Source organism: Coregonus clupeaformis, chromosome 9, assembly GCF_020615455.1.
Source record: "Coregonus clupeaformis isolate EN_2021a chromosome 9, ASM2061545v1, whole genome shotgun sequence".
NCBI classification, from domain to species: domain Eukaryota; kingdom Metazoa; phylum Chordata; class Actinopteri; order Salmoniformes; family Salmonidae; genus Coregonus; species Coregonus clupeaformis.
Genome location: NC_059200.1, coordinates 17686886 through 17706943, shown reverse-complemented (window position 1 = coordinate 17706943; position 20058 = coordinate 17686886). Strand labels below are relative to the sequence as shown.

General features: G+C 46.5%; 1 protein-coding gene across 6 annotated transcripts in view; it reads right to left on the bottom strand.

The window, feature by feature from the left end:
- LOC121574509 (probable E3 ubiquitin-protein ligase HERC1) overlaps positions 1-20058 on the bottom strand; it is a 78491-nt gene that overhangs the window by 48653 nt on the left and 9780 nt on the right. For all 6 annotated transcript variants that reach the window (XM_045222501.1, XM_045222503.1, XM_045222506.1 and 3 more), the window contains exons 3-19: positions 19112-19918; positions 14374-14469; positions 13887-14072; positions 13276-13431; positions 12965-13120; positions 12556-12652; positions 12135-12278; positions 10313-10440; positions 8284-8428; positions 7819-7990; positions 7304-7438; positions 4975-5140; positions 4535-4660; positions 4193-4411; positions 3769-3921; positions 2554-2686; positions 631-831 (exon numbers count right to left, since the gene is read on the bottom strand). In XM_045222501.1, the coding sequence (XP_045078436.1) occupies positions 631-831; positions 2554-2686; positions 3769-3921; positions 4193-4411; positions 4535-4660; positions 4975-5140; positions 7304-7438; positions 7819-7990; positions 8284-8428; positions 10313-10440; positions 12135-12278; positions 12556-12652; positions 12965-13120; positions 13276-13431; positions 13887-14072; positions 14374-14469; positions 19112-19918 (3220 nt within the window). The remainder of the gene's footprint in view (positions 1-630; positions 832-2553; positions 2687-3768; positions 3922-4192; positions 4412-4534; positions 4661-4974; positions 5141-7303; positions 7439-7818; positions 7991-8283; positions 8429-10312; positions 10441-12134; positions 12279-12555; positions 12653-12964; positions 13121-13275; positions 13432-13886; positions 14073-14373; positions 14470-19111; positions 19919-20058) is intronic.

The window sequence follows — 20058 nt, the reverse complement described above, 5'->3', positions numbered from 1 at the left end:
TCTCCCCCTAGTAATCTTGTTCGCAGACATGTTTTGGGCAATTAGCCAGCCTGGGGACGAAGTTACCCCCCTAAATTTCCTACCCAGCGGTCCTGAACATGCTGCCTCCAGTCGACACCTACCCAGCGGTCCTGAACATGCTGCCTCCAGTCGACACCTACCCAGCGGTCCTGAACATGCTGCCTCCAGTCGACACCTACCCAGCGGTCCTGAACATGCTGCCTCCAGTCGACACCTACCCAGCGGTCCTGAACATGCTGCCTCCAGTCGACACCTACCCCAGCGGTCCTGAACATGCTGCCTCCAGTCGACACCTACCCAGCGGTCCTGAACATGCTGCCTCCAGTCGACACCTACCCAGCGGTCCTGAACATGCTGCCTCCAGTCGACACCTACCCAGCGGTCCTGAACATTCTGCCTCCAGTCGACACCTACCCAGCGGTCCTGAACATGCTGCCTCCAGTCGACACCTACCCAGCGGTCCTGAACATGCTGCCTCCAGTCGACACCTACCCAGCGGTCCTGAACATTCTGCCTCCAGTCGACACCTACCCAGCGGTCCTGAACATGCTGCCTCCAGTCGACACCTACCCAGCGGTCCTGAACATGCTGCCTCCAGTCGACACCTACCCAGCGGTCCTGAACATGCTGCCTCCAGCTCCCTCTCCTCCAGCAGGGTGGTGTCTGGCAGCAGGCAGTTGAACTCATTGATGTGCTCCAGCAGACAGATCAGGTGGGTGAGCAGCGGGCGTACCACCCACAGGGGAAGCAGCAACAGGGAATAAATGACCTGGCACAGCAGGCTGCCTGCTACAGAGCTCAGGAGCACCGCTGGGGGAGGGTGGAGAGGAGGGAGAGGAGGGGGGAGATTCAGAAGAGCTTTGTCAGCTTACGTAGCACGTCAAGGCCCCTACGTCTACAGTTGAGTAACACAAATGAGGAAAAAGATGGTTGTATTTAGGGCTGTTGACTGTATTACCGTAACACCAGTCAAGATATGCTTATAAGTCCTGTGCCATTATTTTATATTATATGATTTTATAGTAAGAAGAATAAAATAGAAAGGATATTTTTCCCGTTCCTGGGCTCTCCAACCCTGTCCCTGAAGCTACCCAGTGCTTAATTTGGGAAACCAAGTGAAATCTGTTTGGGAACATCAATAGTTTTCGTAAAGAAAAACATATTTAATTAAACTGTTGACAGCCCCGCTTCTCTGCACGCTGGAGAAAGGAAGGAAGGAGAGAGAGGAGATGGAAACGCACGGTGGTGAGATATTCTGTAACTAAAGGTAATGTCAGCCTATTAATTATGAAAATTTAAAAAAATGCCCTATTACTAGGCTATTCAAAATCAAATACAAATTCACTATAATTGTAGGCTAACTGAATTTGTTTAATTTAGGATAGACCAATTATGTACCAAAGATATCTTAAATCAGTATTTTTAAAAATGTTTCTCTGCCTTGTGTAATATGCAGTAGACTATGTATTGTATAACAGCACAATCATTATTTTAATTTGGTTTCTTTATTTTCGGGCTTGGGCTCACATATAGGGCTATGCATATGCATAAGCGATAATAAGTCATATGGGTGTTTTGAATTAAATAATCCCCATAGAAAGCGTCCATTTCGTTGTGTTAGGCTTTGAAACAACATCCACAACGATAATGCCTTCCAAATCAGTTTCCACCGGTTGTTGAACTTCTTTCTTCAAATTGATAAAATCACAGTGAGGTGTTTAGAAAGCACATACAGTGTTCGATGTGATTTTCGATTTGCATTTGCATGGATGTCAGAGTGGTTAGAGGGACAACAGAGGGCTGAGTAAAAGGCTAGTAGCGACCCGAGGACCATTAGCGAGTTGGGTACTACAAACGGATATCCAGAGTGCATAACCGGAGATTACCGTGACTCAACGGTATTTTACTGCGGTCATTCCTCGTGACCGCCGGTGTAGCGGTAATACGGTCACCGCAACAGCCCTTGTCGTGTACAATAGCTGCCTAGTGTTGGGTAAATCCTGAAAAGCTGCATGTATTGAGTGGAGCAGAGCGCTACAGTAACATGACCCTGGTCACAGCAGCATTATTAAACCACACCGAGTCAGTCAGTCCTGAGTCTTCCTCACTTGGAGGAGGTACAGTGTTCTGACTTGAGTGACCCTGGACACCAGCATGGTGTCGTAATTATGCAAATGAGGGAAAGAGTGTTATGTGGATGTGTATAACATTCTGAAACGGTTGCCATAGTGCTCTGACAAAAAGGAACTTGCTCTGAAACGCGTCAGCATGAAACATTATGGAAGGGAATTAGTTGGCGTCCGGAACATTCTTCCAGCATTTCTATTACACCACGTAGCATACTACAGGCATAATGTTGCTATATCTGTGATTAATGCGTAAAACGTGGGGGTATAAGGCATCGACCTCCTACTCTGAAGCTTCTGGATTACGTGCTTCTGTTCCACGTGCAGATCTATAAGTGTAGTGTAGGCCTATACCGGCGATGATTTGTGCATGAAGACGTCGCAGGATAAAGCATCGTTGTCTTACTGTGTAGCTTGTGGATGACGTGCTTGTCCAGAGAGCTCTCCTCCAGTAAGACGGTGGACCTCCTGAAGGTCTCGGCAGTGTAGGGCAGCAGCAGGCATAGGTGTTTGTGGAGCAACATCACACTGCTGTCATCCTAGAAGGGGTAGATAGGCGGAATAAGGAATGGAGTGCCTCACAGCACCTCGCACACTCTTTTTATAATACAATAATATATTATATAACTATGCCACTTTTCCAAGATGGCACCACGATACAGCAGCAACGTCTCTCACGCTAAATCTGTAGAATGTCAAACTAAAGAAAAATCTAACCATGTATAGTAGTAGGTAAGTATAATGTGTGATACAGTTCCACTGTGTTGGTATAGCTGTAACAATGGACCAGTACCTCTGTGTTGGTATAGCTGTAACAATGGACCAGTACCTCTGTGTTGGTATAGCTGTAACAATGGACCAGTACCTCTGTGTTGGTATAGCTGTAACAATGGACCAGTACCTCTGTGTTGGTATAGCTGTAACAATGGACCAGTACCTCTGTGTTGGTATAGCTGTAACAATGGACCAGTACCTCTGTGTTGGTATAGCTGTAACAATGGACCAGTACCTCTGTGTTGGTATAGCTGTAACAATGGGCCAGTACCACTGTGTTGGTATAGCTGTAACAATGGACCAGTACCACTGTGTTGGTATAGCTGTAACAATGGACCAGTACCACTGTGTTGGTATAGCTGTAACAATGGACCAGTACCACCGTGTTGGTATAGCTGTAACAATGGACCAGTACCTCTGTGTTGGTATAGCTGTAACAATGGACCAGTACCACTGTGTTGGTATAGCTGTAACAATGGACCAGTACCACTGTGTTGGTATAGCTGTAACAATGGACCAGTACCTCTGTGTTGGTATAGCTGTAACAATGGACCAGTACCTCTGTGTTGGTATAGCTGTAACAATGGACCAGTACCTCTGTGTTGGTATAGCTGTAACAATGGACCAGTACCACTGTGTTGGTATAGCTGTAACAATGGACCAGTACCACTGTGTTGGTATAGCTGTAACAATGGACCAGTACCTCTGTGTTGGTATAGCTGTAACAATGGACCAGTACCTCTGTGTTGGTATAGCTGTAACAATGGACCAGTACCTCTGTGTTGGTATAGCTGTAACAATGGACCAGTACCTCTGTGTTGGTATAGCTGTAACAATGGGCCAGTACCTCTGTGTTGGTATAGCTGTAACAATGGGCCAGCAGGTGTTTGTGCAGGGCTGACAGGAGGTGGTGGAAGTGAGAGGGAGGTTCTGTCTGTCTCTGGGACCGGCTGGACTGCTGCTTGTCACTGTTCTTCTCCAGCTCACCAAACGCCCGCTCCTGCAGGACACGCATTATTAGCTAGCTCCAGTTACAACCACGTATTACACTTTTGCTGACACATTATGTTAAGATGAGAAGGTGGAGACATGGTGTTGTTTTTTGTTTTTAGGCACACCTATCATATTTCCAGGTGTATGGAGAAAATAAACATTCATAAAAAGGGGAAAACTCCTGCATACTTGTGATGGTCAACAAACAATTGAATCAATCTCACAACCAAGGTTTCATGTGTTAATACAGTATGTAACCCCCTCCCTGCCAGCCGTACCGTGTAGAATCCAATGCTGAGCATCAGGGTCTTAAGCAGCATCTCAGCCAGGTGGAGGTGGTCGTGGAGGGCCTCTGGGTTGGGACTGGGCCGGTCAGGGCTGGAGGTCAGGGCCAGGGGAGGCCCAGCAGTCAGCTCCCCAGGAGAGGAGTACCCCAGCAGGGAGGCCACGTGGGACTGCTCCTGGAGGCTGTTCAGAACCATGTCCAACTGCAGACGCTGGGGGAGAGGGAGAGAGGACATGAAGTATTAGGCTAGGTTTGTTTAGTTACCTGTCCTTTAGAGAGGCCCTCCCAGCTCTCTGGGCCCTGAGTTAGCAGCAGGCTAGGCTAGTTTAGTTACCTGTCCTTTAGAGAGGCCCTCCCAGCTCTCTGGGCCCTGAGGTAGCAGTGAGTGGAGCAGTTCCGTTCTCTCCCTGAGGGGGGGCAACAGCAGAGACGCTCCGATGGACAGAGTGTTCATCACCGCCTGGGGAGCGCACGCACACGCACACGCACACACACACACACACACACACACACACACACACACACACACACACACAACTTAGTGATAGTTCAGCACTGTCTGAGGACCTCTGGGGATAAATATAACAGAAAATAGTAGACCCTGCATTCAGTCACAAAATGGATGCCTGCAAACAATTGCATTAGTAGTTCTAATGAGTCTAGTGGAAAGGTTATTACATTTACTACCATTTTAGTTACTTCTTTCACAAATCTAGCTAAGGTGTCTTTATTAAGGTATGCTTGATATGGTGACATCAATCGTGTTTGCTGTACCTGTTGTATGGATTCAGGTACACTGGAGTCTATGAGCCTGAAGAGCAGGTTTCGGAGGGGCCTCCCTTGGGCCCCTAGTACTGTGGCCCCTGTGCCCCCAGCGTGGGCTAGAGAGAGGTGGATGGACAGCAGCTTCATACACAGCAAAACAAACTGGTGGTGCTCCCTGAGAGAGAGAGAGAGAGAGAGAGAGAGAGAGAGAGAGAGAGAGAGAGAGAGAGAGAGAGAGAGAGAGAGAGAGAGAGAGAGAGAGAGAGAGAGAGAGAGAGAGAGAGCAGAGAGAGGGAGAGAGGAGAGAGATGAGTGAGAGAGAGAGAGAGAGAGAAAGAGAGGAGAGAGAGAGAGAGAGAGGAGAAAGAGAGGAGAGAGGAGAGAGAGTGAGTGTGTAGCTCAGTAGCTGTAACTGTCCTTCAGATGAGGCCATATGTCCTCCAGCTTCACTGCATGTCTCTAGACTGGTGCCAAGTTTTCCCTTGAATAGAGGGAGGGAGAGAGAGGGAGAGAGGGAGAGAGGGAGGAGGGAGGGAGGAGGGAGAGAGGGAGAGAGGGAGGAGAGAGAGAGAGGGAGAGAGGGAGAGAGGGAGAGAGGGAGAGAGAGAGGGAGAGAGAGGGAGGGAGCGAGAGAGAGCGAGAGAGAGGGAGAATTCATAATCATATAAAATGATCACACCTCTCAGGAGAGGCATCTGTGCTAATGTTATGTTGGCAAGATCATTGGCCCTGTTATCTCAAAAGTAATTACAGTACAACAAGGTGTAAATGCTCATTCTGGTTAGATTACTTTGCTATAATGTCATTGCCATACACAAATATATTGGTTGACCCCTGCAGGAATTGAACCTTTGACCTTGGTCTTACTAGAGTCACACTCTTACTGAGCCACACAGGCCCACACAAGATGTCATGTTGTTTTACCTCTTGGAGGGGAAGGGATAATGTTGTTTACCTCTTGGAGGGGAAGGGATAATGTTGGTTTACCTCTTGGAGGGGAAGGGATAATGTTGTTTACCTCTTGGAGGGGAAGGATGCAGGGGGCATATTGGTTTACCTCTTGGAGGATGCAGGGGGCATATTGGTTTACCTCTTGGAGGATGCAGGGGGCATATTGTTTTACCTCTTGGAGGGTGCAGGGGGCATATTGGTTTACCTCTTGGAGGGTGCAGGGGGCATGTTGGTTTACCTCTTGGAGGGTGCAGGGGGCATGTTGGTTTACCTCTTGAAGGGGAAGGGGGCAGGGGGCATGTTGGTTTACCTCTTGGAGGGTGCAGGGGGCATGTTGGTTTACCTCTTGGAGGGTGCAGGGGGCATATTGGTTTACCTCTTGAAGGGGAAGGATGCAGGGGGCATATTGGTTTACCTCTTGAAGGGGAATGGTGAAGGGGGCATATTGGTTTACCTCTTGGAGGGTGCAGGGGGCATATTGGTTTACCTCTTGGAGGGGAAGGGGGCATATTGGTTTACCTCTTGGAGGGTGCAGGGGGCATATTGGTTTACCTCTTGAAGGGTGCAGGGGGCATATTGGTTTACCTCTTGAAGGATGCAGGGGGCATATTGGTTTACCTCTTGGAGGGGAAGGGGGCATATTGGTTTACCTCTTGGAGGGGAAGGGGGCATATTGGTTTACCTCTTGAAGGGTGCAGGGGGCATATTGGTTTACCTCTTGGAGGAAGGGTGCAGGGGGCATGTTGGTTTACCTCTTGGAGGGAGCAGGGGCATATTGGTTTACCTCTTGAAGGGTGCAGGGGGCATATTGGTTTACCTCTTGGAGGGGAAGGGTGCAGGGGGCATGTTGGTTTACCTCTTGGAGGGTGCAGGGGCATGTTGGTTTACCTCTTGAAGGGGAAGGGTGAAGGGGGCATATTGGTTTACCTCTTGGAGGGTGCAGGGGGCATATCGGTTTACCTCTTGAAGGGTGCAGGGGGCATATTGGTTTACCTCTTGGAGGGGAAGGGTGCAGGGGGCATGTTGGTTTACCTCTTGAAGGGAAGGGGGGCATGTTGGTTTACCTCTTGGAGGGGAAGGGTGAAGGGGGCATATTGGTTTACCTCTTGGAGGGGAAGGGTGCAGGGGCATATTGGTTTACCTCTTGGAGGGTGCAGGGGGCATGTTGGTTTACCTCTTGGAGGGGAAGGGGGCATGTTGGTTTACCTCTTGGGGGAAGGGGTGCAGGGGGCATGTTGGTTTACCTCTTGAAGGGGAAGGGTGCAGGGGGCATATTGGTTTACCTCTTGGAGGGTGCAGGGGGCATGTTGGTTTACCTCTTGGAGGGGAAGGGGGCATGTTGGTTTACCTCTTGGAGGGGAAGGGTGCAGGGGGCATGTTGGTTTACCTCTTGGAGGGAAAGGGTGCAGGGGGCATGTCTCCTCCTATCCCGTCACAGTATCTCTCCAGGAAGCTGCGTAGGTAGGTAAAAGTGCTCTCCTCCAGGTCCACACAGAACGGTCTGTGCCATGCCACCAACTGCCTGTCCAGACCAGGAGGAAATAAAGAATTCAATAAGGAAATAAATAATGAAACAAACAACCTGCCTGTCCAGCCCAGGAATAACTCATTTTATAAACACATCAATGAATAATGCAATGCATGAGCTCCAAGATGAGATCAGAAGAACACAGAGACAAGAGGACAAATAGCTGTCAGACGGAAAATATGTTATGTTTTTTCATCCATCAAACAAGGATAGATGTGGCTTTGAATACAGATGGCTAGCTTGACTGTTTTCAATTCAAACGGTTACTCTTTCTGGGTAGTGTTCAGGAGGCACCACTGGAAGAGAACGGCGAAGCAGGGAGGCACCATTTGAACTTGTCCAAATGAACAAGACCGTGAGGTCCTCCTTCATACCTGTCAGTGGGGACAGCTGTCCAGGCCAGGCTGTGGGAGGTGCCAGCGGTGATCTGCTGAATTGACACTCCCTCTAGACCAATCACTTTCTTCGGCTTGGTGACGGGTGTGGAGGTGTGGCCCTGCCCACACTGCCCCATGGCATTGTTCCCCCACGCATACACCTCATTTTCTAACAGGAGGAAGGGAATAGAAGAATGTTTTTCAACGTCTTCGAGTCAAGTTCATGTTAATACAAGTATCCGAAAAAAGTAACGCGTTTTGGTAACACTTTATGTTATGAGGCTTTACAATGTGTTATAATAAAGTTTATAACATGCTATGTCTCTATTTACTGGATCCTTATGACGAAGAGGCTGGATGGTGGGCTAAATCTAAATCTGATTTAGTGCTGTCATTGTACAGCGTCACTGTAGACCCATGAAGAACTTTTTACAAAACACGACCATCTGTTACGTCTCTCACCATGGGACAGAGCCAGACAGTGGCTGTCCCCACAGGAGATATCAATAATCTTGGTCACACTGAGCTCTTCGATGAACCTGGGTCTCAGAGACGTGGTTTCAGAGGAGCCGCAGCCCAAACACGAACCACAGCCCCACGCAAATACCTGAGAGGGACAGGAGGAGGAACAATGAGATCAGGGTTCAGGAACAGTAGACGAACTGACTACGAGGCCTTTAGTTGTGATTTTGCATGAGAAAATAAAGACAGAATGTGTTCATGTCAAATGCATGTTCGTGTTTAACCTAGTGCGGTGTTTATTTAGCTGGTTTAAAGCTGACATACTGTAGCAGGATAAGCAGTAATAACATGTTCAGAACACTTGAACTAGTGTGTGTGTGTGTGTGTGTGTATGTACAGTGGGGAGAACAAATATTTGATACACTGCCGATTTTGCAGGTTTTCCTACTTACAAAGCATGTAGGAGGTCTGTAATTTTTATCATAGGTACACTTCAACTGTGAGAGACGGAATCTAAAACAAAAATCCAGAAAATCACATTGTATGATTTTTAAGTAATTCATCTGCATTTTATTGCATGACATAAGTATTTGATACATCAGAAAAGCAGAACTTAATATTTGGTACAGAAACCTTTGTTTGCAATTACAGAGATCATATGTTTCCTGTAGGTCTTGACCAGGTTTGCACACACTGCAGCAGGGATTTTGGCCAACTCCTCCATACAGACCTTCTCCAGATCCTTCAGGTTTCGGGGCTGTCGCTGGGCAATACGGACTTTCAGCTCCCTCCAAAGATTTTCTATTGGGTTCAGGTCTAGAGACTGGCTAGGCCACTCCAGGACCTTGAGATGCTTCTTACGGAGCCACTCCTTAGTTGCCCTGGCTGTCTGTTTCGGGTCGTTGTCATGCTGGAAGACCCAGCCACGACCCATCTTCAATGCTCTTACTGAGGGAAGGAGGTTGTTGGCCAAGATCTCGCGATACATGGCCCCATCCATCCTCCCCTCAATACGGTGCAGTCGTCCTGTCCCCTTTGCAGAAAAGCATCCCCAAAGAATGATGTTTCCACCTCCATGCTTCACGGTTGGGATGGTGTTCTTGGGGTTGTACTCATCCTTCTTCTTCCCCCAAACACGGTGAGTGGAGTTTAGACCAAAAAGCTATATTTTTGTCTCATCAGACCACATGACCTTCTCCCATTCCTCCTCTGGATCATCCAGATGGTCATTGGCAAACTTCAGACGGGCCTGGACATGCGCTGGCTTGAGCAGGGGGACCTTGCGTACGCTGCAAGATTTTAATCCATGACGGCGTAGTGTGCTACTAATGGTTTTCTTTGAGACTGTGGTCCCAGCTCTCTTCAGGTCATTGACCAGGTCCTGCCGTGTAGTTCTGGGCTGATCCCTCACCTTCCTCATGATCATTGATGCCCCATGAGGTGAGATCTTGCATTGAGCCCCAGACCGAGGGTGATTGACCGTCATCTTGAACTTCTTCCATTTTCTAATAATTGCGCCAACAGTTGTTGCCTTCTCACCAAGCTGCTTGCCTATTGTCCTGTAGCCCATCCCAGCCTTGTGCTGGTCTACAATTTTATCCCTGATGTCCTTACACAGCTCTCTGGTCTTGGCCATTGTGGAGAGGTTGGAGTCTTTGATTGAGTGTGTGGACAGGTGTCTTTTATACAGGTAACGAGTTCAAACAGGTGCAGTTAATACAGGTAATGAGTGGAGAACAGGAGGGCTTCTTAAAGAAAAACTAACAGGTCTGTGAGAGCCGGAATTCTTACTAGGTGATCAAATACTTATGTCATGCAATAAAATGCAAATTAATTACTTAAAAATCATACAATGTGATTTTCTGGATTTTTGTTTTAGATTCCGTCTCTCACAGTTGAAGTGTACCTACGATAAAAATGACAGACCTCTACATGCTTTGTAAGTAGGAAAACCTGCAAAATCGGCAGTGTATCAAATACTTGTTCTCCCCACTGTATGTATGCATGTATGTATGTTACAGTACCGTACCTGTCCAGCAGAGGTCAGAGCCAGAGATGACTGGCTCCCAGCACACACCTTCCTGATGATGAACCCATGCAGTGCTTCGATCACCTTGGGCCGGTACACACGGTTAGTGTCCCCATGACCCAGTTTACCTGCCACACAAACACAGCAAAATCAGACATACTGAACCACGTGGTAGCCTGGTCCCAGATCAGTTTGTGCTTTTGCCTACTCCAATGCCATTGTTGTTTGGCGCCCAGACTAACCATGACCATAGCTACTGTAACAGACAGACGGATCAGTGTGGAATGGAGGAAGGAAGAATGCATGTTAAAAGAGTTAAATAAAGGTTAAATAAAATATGAGTATTTTAATAAGGTGTTCTGTTAGTGTCTGGTATTTAGAGGAGAGATTAAGTGAAATGTCATATACTGTATAAGTGAGTGGACCAGCCCAGGGACATTATCATCTCTGTACCAAACCGTTATCTCCCCCTCAGAAGGACATTCTCATCTCTGTACCAAACCGTTATCTCCCCCTCAGAAGGACATTATCATCTCTGTACCAAACCGTTATCTCCCCCTCAGAAGGACATTATCATCTCTGTATCATACCGTTATCTCCCCCTCAGAAGGACATTATCATCTCTGTATCATACCGTTATCTCCCCCTCAGAAGGACATTATCATCTCTGTACCAAACCGTTATCTCCCCCTCAGAAGGACATTATCATCTCTGTACCAAACCGCTATCTCCCCCTCAGAAGGACATTATCATCTCTGTACCAAACCGTTATCTCCCCCTCAGAAGGACATTATCATCTCTGTATCATACCGTTATCTCCCCCTCAGAAGGACATTATCATCTCTGTATCATACCGTTATCTCCCCCTCAGAAGGACATTATCATCTCTGTACCATACCGTTATCTCCCCCTCAGAAGGACATTATCATCTCTGTATCATACCGTTATCTCCCCCTCAGAAGGACATTATCATCTCTGTATCATACCGTTATCTCCCCCTCAGAAGGACATTATCATCTCTGTACCAAACCGTTATCTCCCCCTCAGAAGGACATTATCATCTCTGTACCAAACCGTTATCTCCCCCTCAGAAGGACATTATCATCTCTGTATCATACCGTTATCTCCCCCTCAGAAGGACATTATCATCTCTGTACCAAACCGTTATCTCCCCCTCAGAAGGACATTATCATCTCTGTATCATACCGTTATCTCCCCCTCAGAAGGACATTCTCATCTCTGTACCAAACCGTTATCTCCCCCTCAGAAGGACATTCTCATCTCTGTATCATACCGTTATCTCCCCCTCAGAAGGACATTCTCATCTCTGTATCATACCGTTATCTCCCCCTCAGAAGGACATTATCATCTCTGTATCATACCGTTATCTCCCCCTCAGAAGGACATTATCATCTCTGTATCATACCATTATCTCCCCCTCAGAAGGACATTATCATCTCTGTACCAAACCGTTATCTCCCCCTCAGAAGGACATTATCATCTCTGTATCATACCGTTATCTCCCCCTCAGAAGGACATTCTCATCTCTGTACCATACCGTTATCTCCCCCTCAGAAGGACATTATCATCTCTGTACCAAACCGTTATCTCCCCCTCAGAAGGACATTATCATCTCTGTATCATACCGTTATCTCCCCCTCAGAAGGACATTATCATCTCTGTACCAAACCGTTATCTCCCCCTCAGAAGGACATTATCATCTCTGTATCATACCGTTATCTCCCCCTCAGAAGGACATTATCATCTCTGTATCATACCGTTATCTCCCCCTCAGAAGGACATTATCATCTCTGTATCATACCGTTATCTCCCCCTCCGAAAGACCACACCATGCGTCCGTCCTGAGCCACAGCCATGGTGTGAGAACTACCACAGGCCGCCTGACCCACGCCACTGATGTCCTTCACCAGCGTAGGCACGTTACGACTATGGCTGTCACTGTGGCCTGGAGAGACAGAGAAAGATCGTAATGACTGTGGCTGTCACTGTGGCCTGGTGACAGAGAGAGAGATCGTCATCGTTCATCATCACTTTTACTTGTCTGATAATTATAATCATACATTTAATTTCTAAAGCAGTTTTCCAATACATCTAGAAGTCACTGAAAGTCGCTCTGTCGCTCTGTCGACTGATTATGTTATTTAATTGGCTTGCTGTGTCAATTCCATACAATGTTTGTTCTTTTGAGTGGAGGTTTGAAATGAAAAGAAAAGGAACTCTACCCAGTCTGCCGAAGTCCCCTTCTCCCCAGGTGTACAGCTCTCCATCGTTGGTTACAGCAGCACTGTGTCTGTAGCCAGCAGACACACACACCACAACCTGAAAGTAGAAAACATTGAGGAATCATATGAAAAGTGGGCAGTAGTTTTCTTTTTGGGTATTCAATAAAAATGCATGCTTTCATCCTAGCCTCGTTTCCAGAAAACGGATTCAAGCTGATTCTCAAACGAAACTACGTTGTGACATTTACATTTACATTTTAGTCATTTAGCAGACGCTCTTATCCAGAGCGACTTACAGTTAGTGAATACATATTTTTTATACTGCCCCCCCGTGGGAACATCTTGTACCACGAGGCTACTTCAACCCTAACACACAATGAGCACGGGTCAGTCCCCACCGCAGGCTTACTTTGCCCAGCAGAGGTCCTTGTATTATCTTGGGGTATTTCTGAGTGGCACTGTTTCCATGTCCCAGCTTCCCATAGTCTCCGTCGCCCCAGCTGAAGACCTCTCCCTCCCCCGTGACAGCCAGGGTGTGGCCATCAGAGCCCTTGGACGAGGAAACCTAAAGAACAAAACACTTCAGAAATCAGCGGGTGGCCTCTCGCCTCTGACCACAGAACATCGACTGTCACGTTCTGTACAATTTCCCCAACGATTCTACATGTTGAATCTCCAGAGTTCATCGACACCCAACAGGGCCTTTTGCCAGTCTTTTACCTTGCGCATGTTCCTCGGGGGCTCCAGGACGAGCTTCTTGGGCATGGACTGGTTGTTGGAGTCCCCCAGACCCAGCCGCCCATAGCTGCCCTTCCCACAAGCCTTCACTGAGCCATCCGCAGACACAGAGAACGTGCAGTACTGGCCCGCTTCAATCTAGAAAGGAGGAAAGAAGAAGTTGAAAGAGAAAACATGTCATTCAACAGAACTGATCATCTCAAACTGGACATGACATTTATGGCATTATTTCTGATTCATTCAAATGCATTTTAGCTGCAAGTAATCAACTTATTGTCCTGTTTCCGTGAGCTGATCAAGGAGACAGAGGAAGCTGTGTTTTTTAATATACGCTTCGGCAAGTGTACACTACGACTCTGAGCTGACAGAACAGATTTCAGCCCACTATGTCAGACAGATGCCTGATTCACACTAGAGGGCCCACCTGAACCGTACGGAGCAGGCTCAAATATTTTTCATTTTTCCTTTCCAGCAAAGTTCCAGCAACTATGGTGGATGCGTAACCAGGCACCAGGCCCAGTACAGCTCGGCTTGGTTTGGGTGTTATTTGGCCCTACAGTGTGAATGAGGCTAGACATAGGGTCGTAGCGTACCATTTGAGCGTCGCTGAAGCCCTGCGCCAGTTTGGGCTGTAGGATCTTCTCCAAGGTGCCCTCAGCCAGCTGGTGAGAGCTGTTGCTGCCCCACACATACACCATGACCGCATCGTTCTCCACTCCACCAGGGGTGGCTGAGCCAGCGCTGCACGAACACAGGCAGTTGGACGCCAGGTTACAGATCTGATGGGGAAAGGAAGGACATTTACATACAGTGTCTTTAATCTGTCAATGGTAAACTAGAAAAAACAGATAAACAGTCTGTCTTGCTTGATGTAAAATATTTAGTAAGTGTTACTGTATGTTTGTCTTTTGAGCCGTATCCTACAGTATACCTGACAGAAATAATAACCCCTCGGGGGATGAATTAAGTTTATTGAACCGTTTTGAATACAGTGCTGCCATAGCTTTACGCTGTCAGTCATCATTCAGATCCAGACCTAGAAAACACACAGATATTCCTAATTGCTTTAGTCCAACCAACCTCTTCAAACAGGCAGAGAGCAACGTGGGAGAGACTGCAGAGTCCATCGGCATCCTTCTTCAGGGCCTGAGTATTGAGAGGGTCTCCACGGAAACCCTGAGGGAATTAAAACAGAACATTAGAAGGTAGTGTTCAAGGACAATTACAGAACATTAGAGGGTAGTGTTCAAGGACATTAACAGAACATTAGAAGGTACTGTTCAAGGACAATTACAGAACATTAGAGGGTAGCGTTCAAGGACAATTACAGAACATTAGAGGCTACTGTTACAGGACAATTACAGAACATTAGAGGGTAGCGTTCAAGGACAATTACAGAACATTAGAGGGTAGTGTTCAAGGAGGATTGATCCCATTCGGCTCGAAGGACCATGAAAAAGAGGTACAGGTACTGTTTTACTACAAAGCGAAGCCTTAACAGTTCACAACTGACATCCTTCAGTTACCACTTCTCATATCCTTCTGCCAATTATATAAAAGACCATAAAACAATACCACTGAAATAATCTCAATCCCAGTCTGTTTTGGAAGACAATAAAACAATACCACATCATGTTTTATCGCAATACCAGTCTGTTGGGAAGACAATAAAACAATACCACATAACTAATATCTCAATACCAGTCTGTTGGGAAGACAATAAAACAATACCACATAACTAATATCTCAATACCAGTCTGTTGGGAAGACAATAAAACAATACCACATAACTAATATCTCAATACCAGTCTGTTGGGACATCTACCACCCTGTCATATCCATCTACATTTCAAGATCCACTTGAAAAATCACTGGTGGAGTTCTTTATCACCCAGAACATAAAAGCTTTCTGGTGGAACATTTCCTATTGATTAAGTGACTAGTAAATCAAGTGGACAGTCAAGGCAGCACCACCACACTGAGGAATAGACCAGGCTTTTAGCTCCAGGCATCAGGCCAGGAAACACAGTCAAATGAAAAAAGTAAATATGATTTAAAACTGTAAGTCGCTTTGGATAAAAGCGTCTGCTAAATGGCATATTATTATTAAAACGAGGAGAAATGTTATGCTGCCACCCGCTGCACAACACCCTCCACAATACACACACAGAGGGGACAAAACATTAAGAACACCTGCTCTTTCCATGACAGACTGACCAGGTGAATCCAGGTGAAATCTATGATCCCTTATTGATGTCACTTGTTAAATCTAATGTTTTGTACACTCATATGGAAGTAGTTTAGTGCCTAAAAAAAGGGGTTAAATATGAGTAAAAAAAACAGTGCATTCGGGAAGTATTCAGACCCCTTGACTATTTCCATGTTTTGTTCCGTTACGGCCTTATTCTAAAATGGATTAAATCATTTTTTTTCCTAATCAATCTACACACAATACCCCATAATGGCAAAGCAATAACAGGTTTTAGAATTTTTTACAAATGTACTACAAATAAAAAAATGAAATATCACATTTACATAAGTATTCAGACCCTTTACTCAGTACTTTGTTGAAGCATATTTGGCAGCGATTACAGCCTCGAGTCTTCTTGGGTATGACGCCACAAGCTTGGCACACCTGTATTTGGGGAGTTTCTCCCATTCTTCTCTGCAGATCCTCTCAAGCTCTGTCAGGTTGGATGGGGAGCGTCACTGCACAGCAATTTTCATGTCTCTCCAGAGATGGTCAATCGGGTTCAAGTCTGGCTCTGGCTTGGCCACTCAAAGACATTCAGAGACTTGTCCCAAAGCCACTCCTGCATTTTCTTGGCTGTGTGCTTAGGGTCGTTGTCCTGTTGGATAGTGAACCGTCGCCTGATCTGAGGTCCTGAGCGCTCTGGAGCAGGTTTTCATCAAGGATCTCTCTGTACTTTGCTCTGTTCATCTTTCCCTCGATCCTGACTAGTCTCCCAGTCCCTGCCGCTGAAAAACATCCCTACAGCATGATGCTGCCACCACTATGCTTCACCGTAAGGATGGTGCCAGGTGTCCTCCAGACGTGACGTTTGGCATTCAGGCCAAAGAGTTCAATCTTGGTTTCATCAGACCAGAGAATCTTGTTTCTCATGGCCTGAGAGTCCTTTAGGTGCGTTTTGGCAAACTCCAAGCGGGCTGTCATGTACCTTTTACTGAGGAACGGCTTCCGTCTGGCCACTCTACCACAAAGGCCTGATTGGTGGAGTGCTGCAGAGATGGTTGTCCTTCTGGAAAGTTATCTCCACAGAGGAACTCTGGAGCTCTGTCAGAGTGACCATCGGGTTCTTGGTCACCTTCCTGACCAAGGCCGTTCTCCCACGATTGCTCAGTTTGGCCGGGCGGACAGCTCTAGGAAGAGTCTTGGTGGTTCCAAACTTCTTCCATTTAAGAATAATGGAGGCCACTGTGTTCTTAGGGACCTTCAAAGCTGCAGAAATGTTTTGGTACCCTTCCCCAGATCTGTGACAAGACACAATCCTGTCTCGGAGCTCAACTGACAATTCCTTCGACTTCATGGCTTGGTTTTTACAGACAGGTGTGTGCCTTTCCAAATCATGTCCAATCAATTGAATTTACCACAGGTGGACTCCAATCTATTTAGTTATAGAAACATCTCAAGGATGATCAATGGAAACAGGATGCAGCTGAGCTCAATTTCTAGTCTTATAGCAAAGGGTCTGAATATTTATATTATTTATTTTTAATAAATTTGCTAAAATTTCTAAAAACCTGTTTTTGCTTTGTCATTATGGGCTATTGTTTGTAGATTGATGAGGATATTATTTTATTTAATCCATTTTAGAATAAGGCTGTAACATAACAAAATGTGGAAAAAGTCAAGGGGTCTAAATACTTTCTGAAATCATTTCCTGATATCATTCAGGTATAGGAGAGACACTTCAACGCAAACCTCCTTTTGATTTAATTTTGACAATCTGTTTTTCCATCTATGAATCCGTTTTTCAATGCATTTCTATGGGCTAATAGCAGTATGACGAAATGTAATGTTTTATCAAATTATTATATACACTACCAGTCAAAAGTTTTAGAACACCTACGCATTCAAGGGTTTTTCTTTATTTTTACTATTTTCTACATTGTAGAATAATAGTGAAGACATCAAAACTATGAAATAACACATATGGAATCATGTAGAATCACATATCACATATGGAACCATATGGAACCATGTAGTAATCAAAAAAAGTGTTAAACAAATCAAAATATATTTTATATTTGAGATTCTTCAAATAGCCACCCTTTGCACACTCTTGGCATTCTCTCAACAAGCTTCATGAGGTAGTTATTTTTTATTTTTAGTCACCTGGAATGCATTTCAACGAACAGGTGTGCCTTCTTAAAAGTCAGTTTGTGGAATTTATTTCCTTCTTAATGCGTTTGAGCCAATCAGTTGTGTTGTGACAAGGTAGGGGGGGGTATACAGAAGATAGCCCTATTTGGTAAAATACCAAGTCCATATTATGGCAAGAACAGCTCAAATAAGTAAAGAGAAACGACAGTCCATCATTACTTTAAGACATGAAGGTCAGTCAATACGGAACATTTCAAGAACTTTGAAAGTTTCTTCAAGTGCAGTCGCAAAAACCATCAAGTGCTATGATGAAACTGGCTCTCATGAGGACCGCCACAGGAATGGAAGACCCAGAGTTACCTCTGCTGCAGAAGATAAGTTCATTAGAGTTACCAGCCTCAGAAATTGCAGCCCAAAGTAACAGACACATCTCAACATCAAACTTTTCAGAGGAGACTGTGTGAATCAGGCCTTCATGGTCGAATTGCTGCAAAGAACTACTACTAAAGGACACCAATAAGAAGAAGAGACTTGCTTGGGCCAAGAAAGAAGAGCAATGGACATTAGACAGGTGGACATTTGTCCTTTGGTCTGGAGTCCAAATTGGAGATTTTTGATTCCAACTGCCGTGTCTTTGTGAGACGTGGTGTGGGTGAACGGATGATCTCTGCATGTGTATTCCCACCATAAAGCACGGAGGAGGAGGTGTTATGGTGTGGGGGTGATTTGCTGGTGATACTGTCTGTGATTTATTTAGAATTCAAGGCACACTTAACCAGCATGGCTACCACATCATTCTGCAGTGATACTCCATCCCATCTGGTTTGGGCTTAGTGGGACTATCATTTGTTTTTCAACAGGACAATGACCCAAAACACCTCCAGGCTGTGTAAGGGCTATTTTACCAAGAAGGAGAGTGATGGAGCGCTGCATCAGATGACCTGGCCTCCACAATCTCCCGACCTCAACCAAATTGAGATGGTTTGGGATGAGTCGGACCGCAGAGTGAAGGAAAAGCAGCCAACAAGTGCTCAGCATATGTGGGAACTCCTTCAAGACTGTTGGAAAAGCATTCCAGGTGAAGCTGGTTGAGAGAATGCCAAGCGTGTGCAAAGCTGTCATCAAGGCAAAGGGTGGCTATTTGAAGAGTCTCAAACATAAAATTATTTTGATTTGTTTAACACTTTTTTTGGTTACTACATGAGTCCATATGTGTTATTTCATAGTTTTGATGTCTTCACTATTATTTACTATTATTCTACGGCTTAGACTTTAGGGGGTTATACACATTGTATGTGTCCCAAATGGCACCCTATTCCCTATATAGTACACTACTTTTGACCTGAGCCCCTATACCATTTGGGACGCATCCATCATCTATATAAATAGCAGAACATGAGCACTGCTGTTATTGATGATACAGATACAGCCTGAATAGAAAAAAAGAAGGGCAAGGTGAGGGAACGTACGTACCGAGTGTTGTCTCATTTGAAGAAGAGTTTGATAGATGAGATCATAACCTACTCCTCCCTCTGACTTTAGCCGCTGTGACCCCATGGAGCAGGAGGACGTTATAGAGGAACAGGAGGCAGCAGAGGCAGCCAGGGCCACCTCCACCCACTCCAGCAGAAATCTCAGGGAGCCCCTCTGCACAGCCAGGCCCAGCAGCAGCTCCAGAGCCAGCCTGCGTCCCGCCCGGTCTGCACCTCCACTCCCAGAGCTCACAGATGTCTTCTTCAGGAAGTCCGCCACCTGGGCCAGGCAGTCCAACCCCACCGCCGGGATCTTGTTCTCGTTGGCCAGAGAGAGAGGGGGCAGGGAGGCTAGGACAGAGGAAGCGGTAGCCAACACGTCGTTACACAGCGCCACTCCGGGGTCCTCGCGGGCGTGCCGCCAGTTCTGCTGCAGCAGGGCGAAGAGGAGACTCAGTCCTGTCCGTACGCCCATCTCTATCAGAACGTCCGTCCCTGATTTAACTCTGGACGCTCCTCCAGGCAGCCAGGACTCCGAGGCAGGCTCCATGGCCCCGCTGTCCTGGCTAGCCATGGCCTGAGGGGGAGCAGGGGCCCGGAAACGGTCATGGTACTTGCTGTGGAGGGCGTAGTAGATCCGCTGGAGGACCACGAGGCGGTGGTGCAGGCCCAGGGCGTAGGGGGTCCGGGCCAGCACACGGTGGGCCAGGCAGCGCTGGCTGTGGAGTAACGACGACAGGTACTCCTCCCTCTCCTCAGCAGCACTGGACTCGTACTGGAAGTCTGGCAGGCGCGGGCCGATCAGGTCCTGAAATTAAAACAAACCTTCAATTGCAACCGAGTATATTCAAAATACTTGAATATACACCGAGTACACTAAACATTAGGAACACCTTCCTTATATTGAAACTGGTCCCAGATCAGTCTGTGCTCCTGCCTACTCCATTG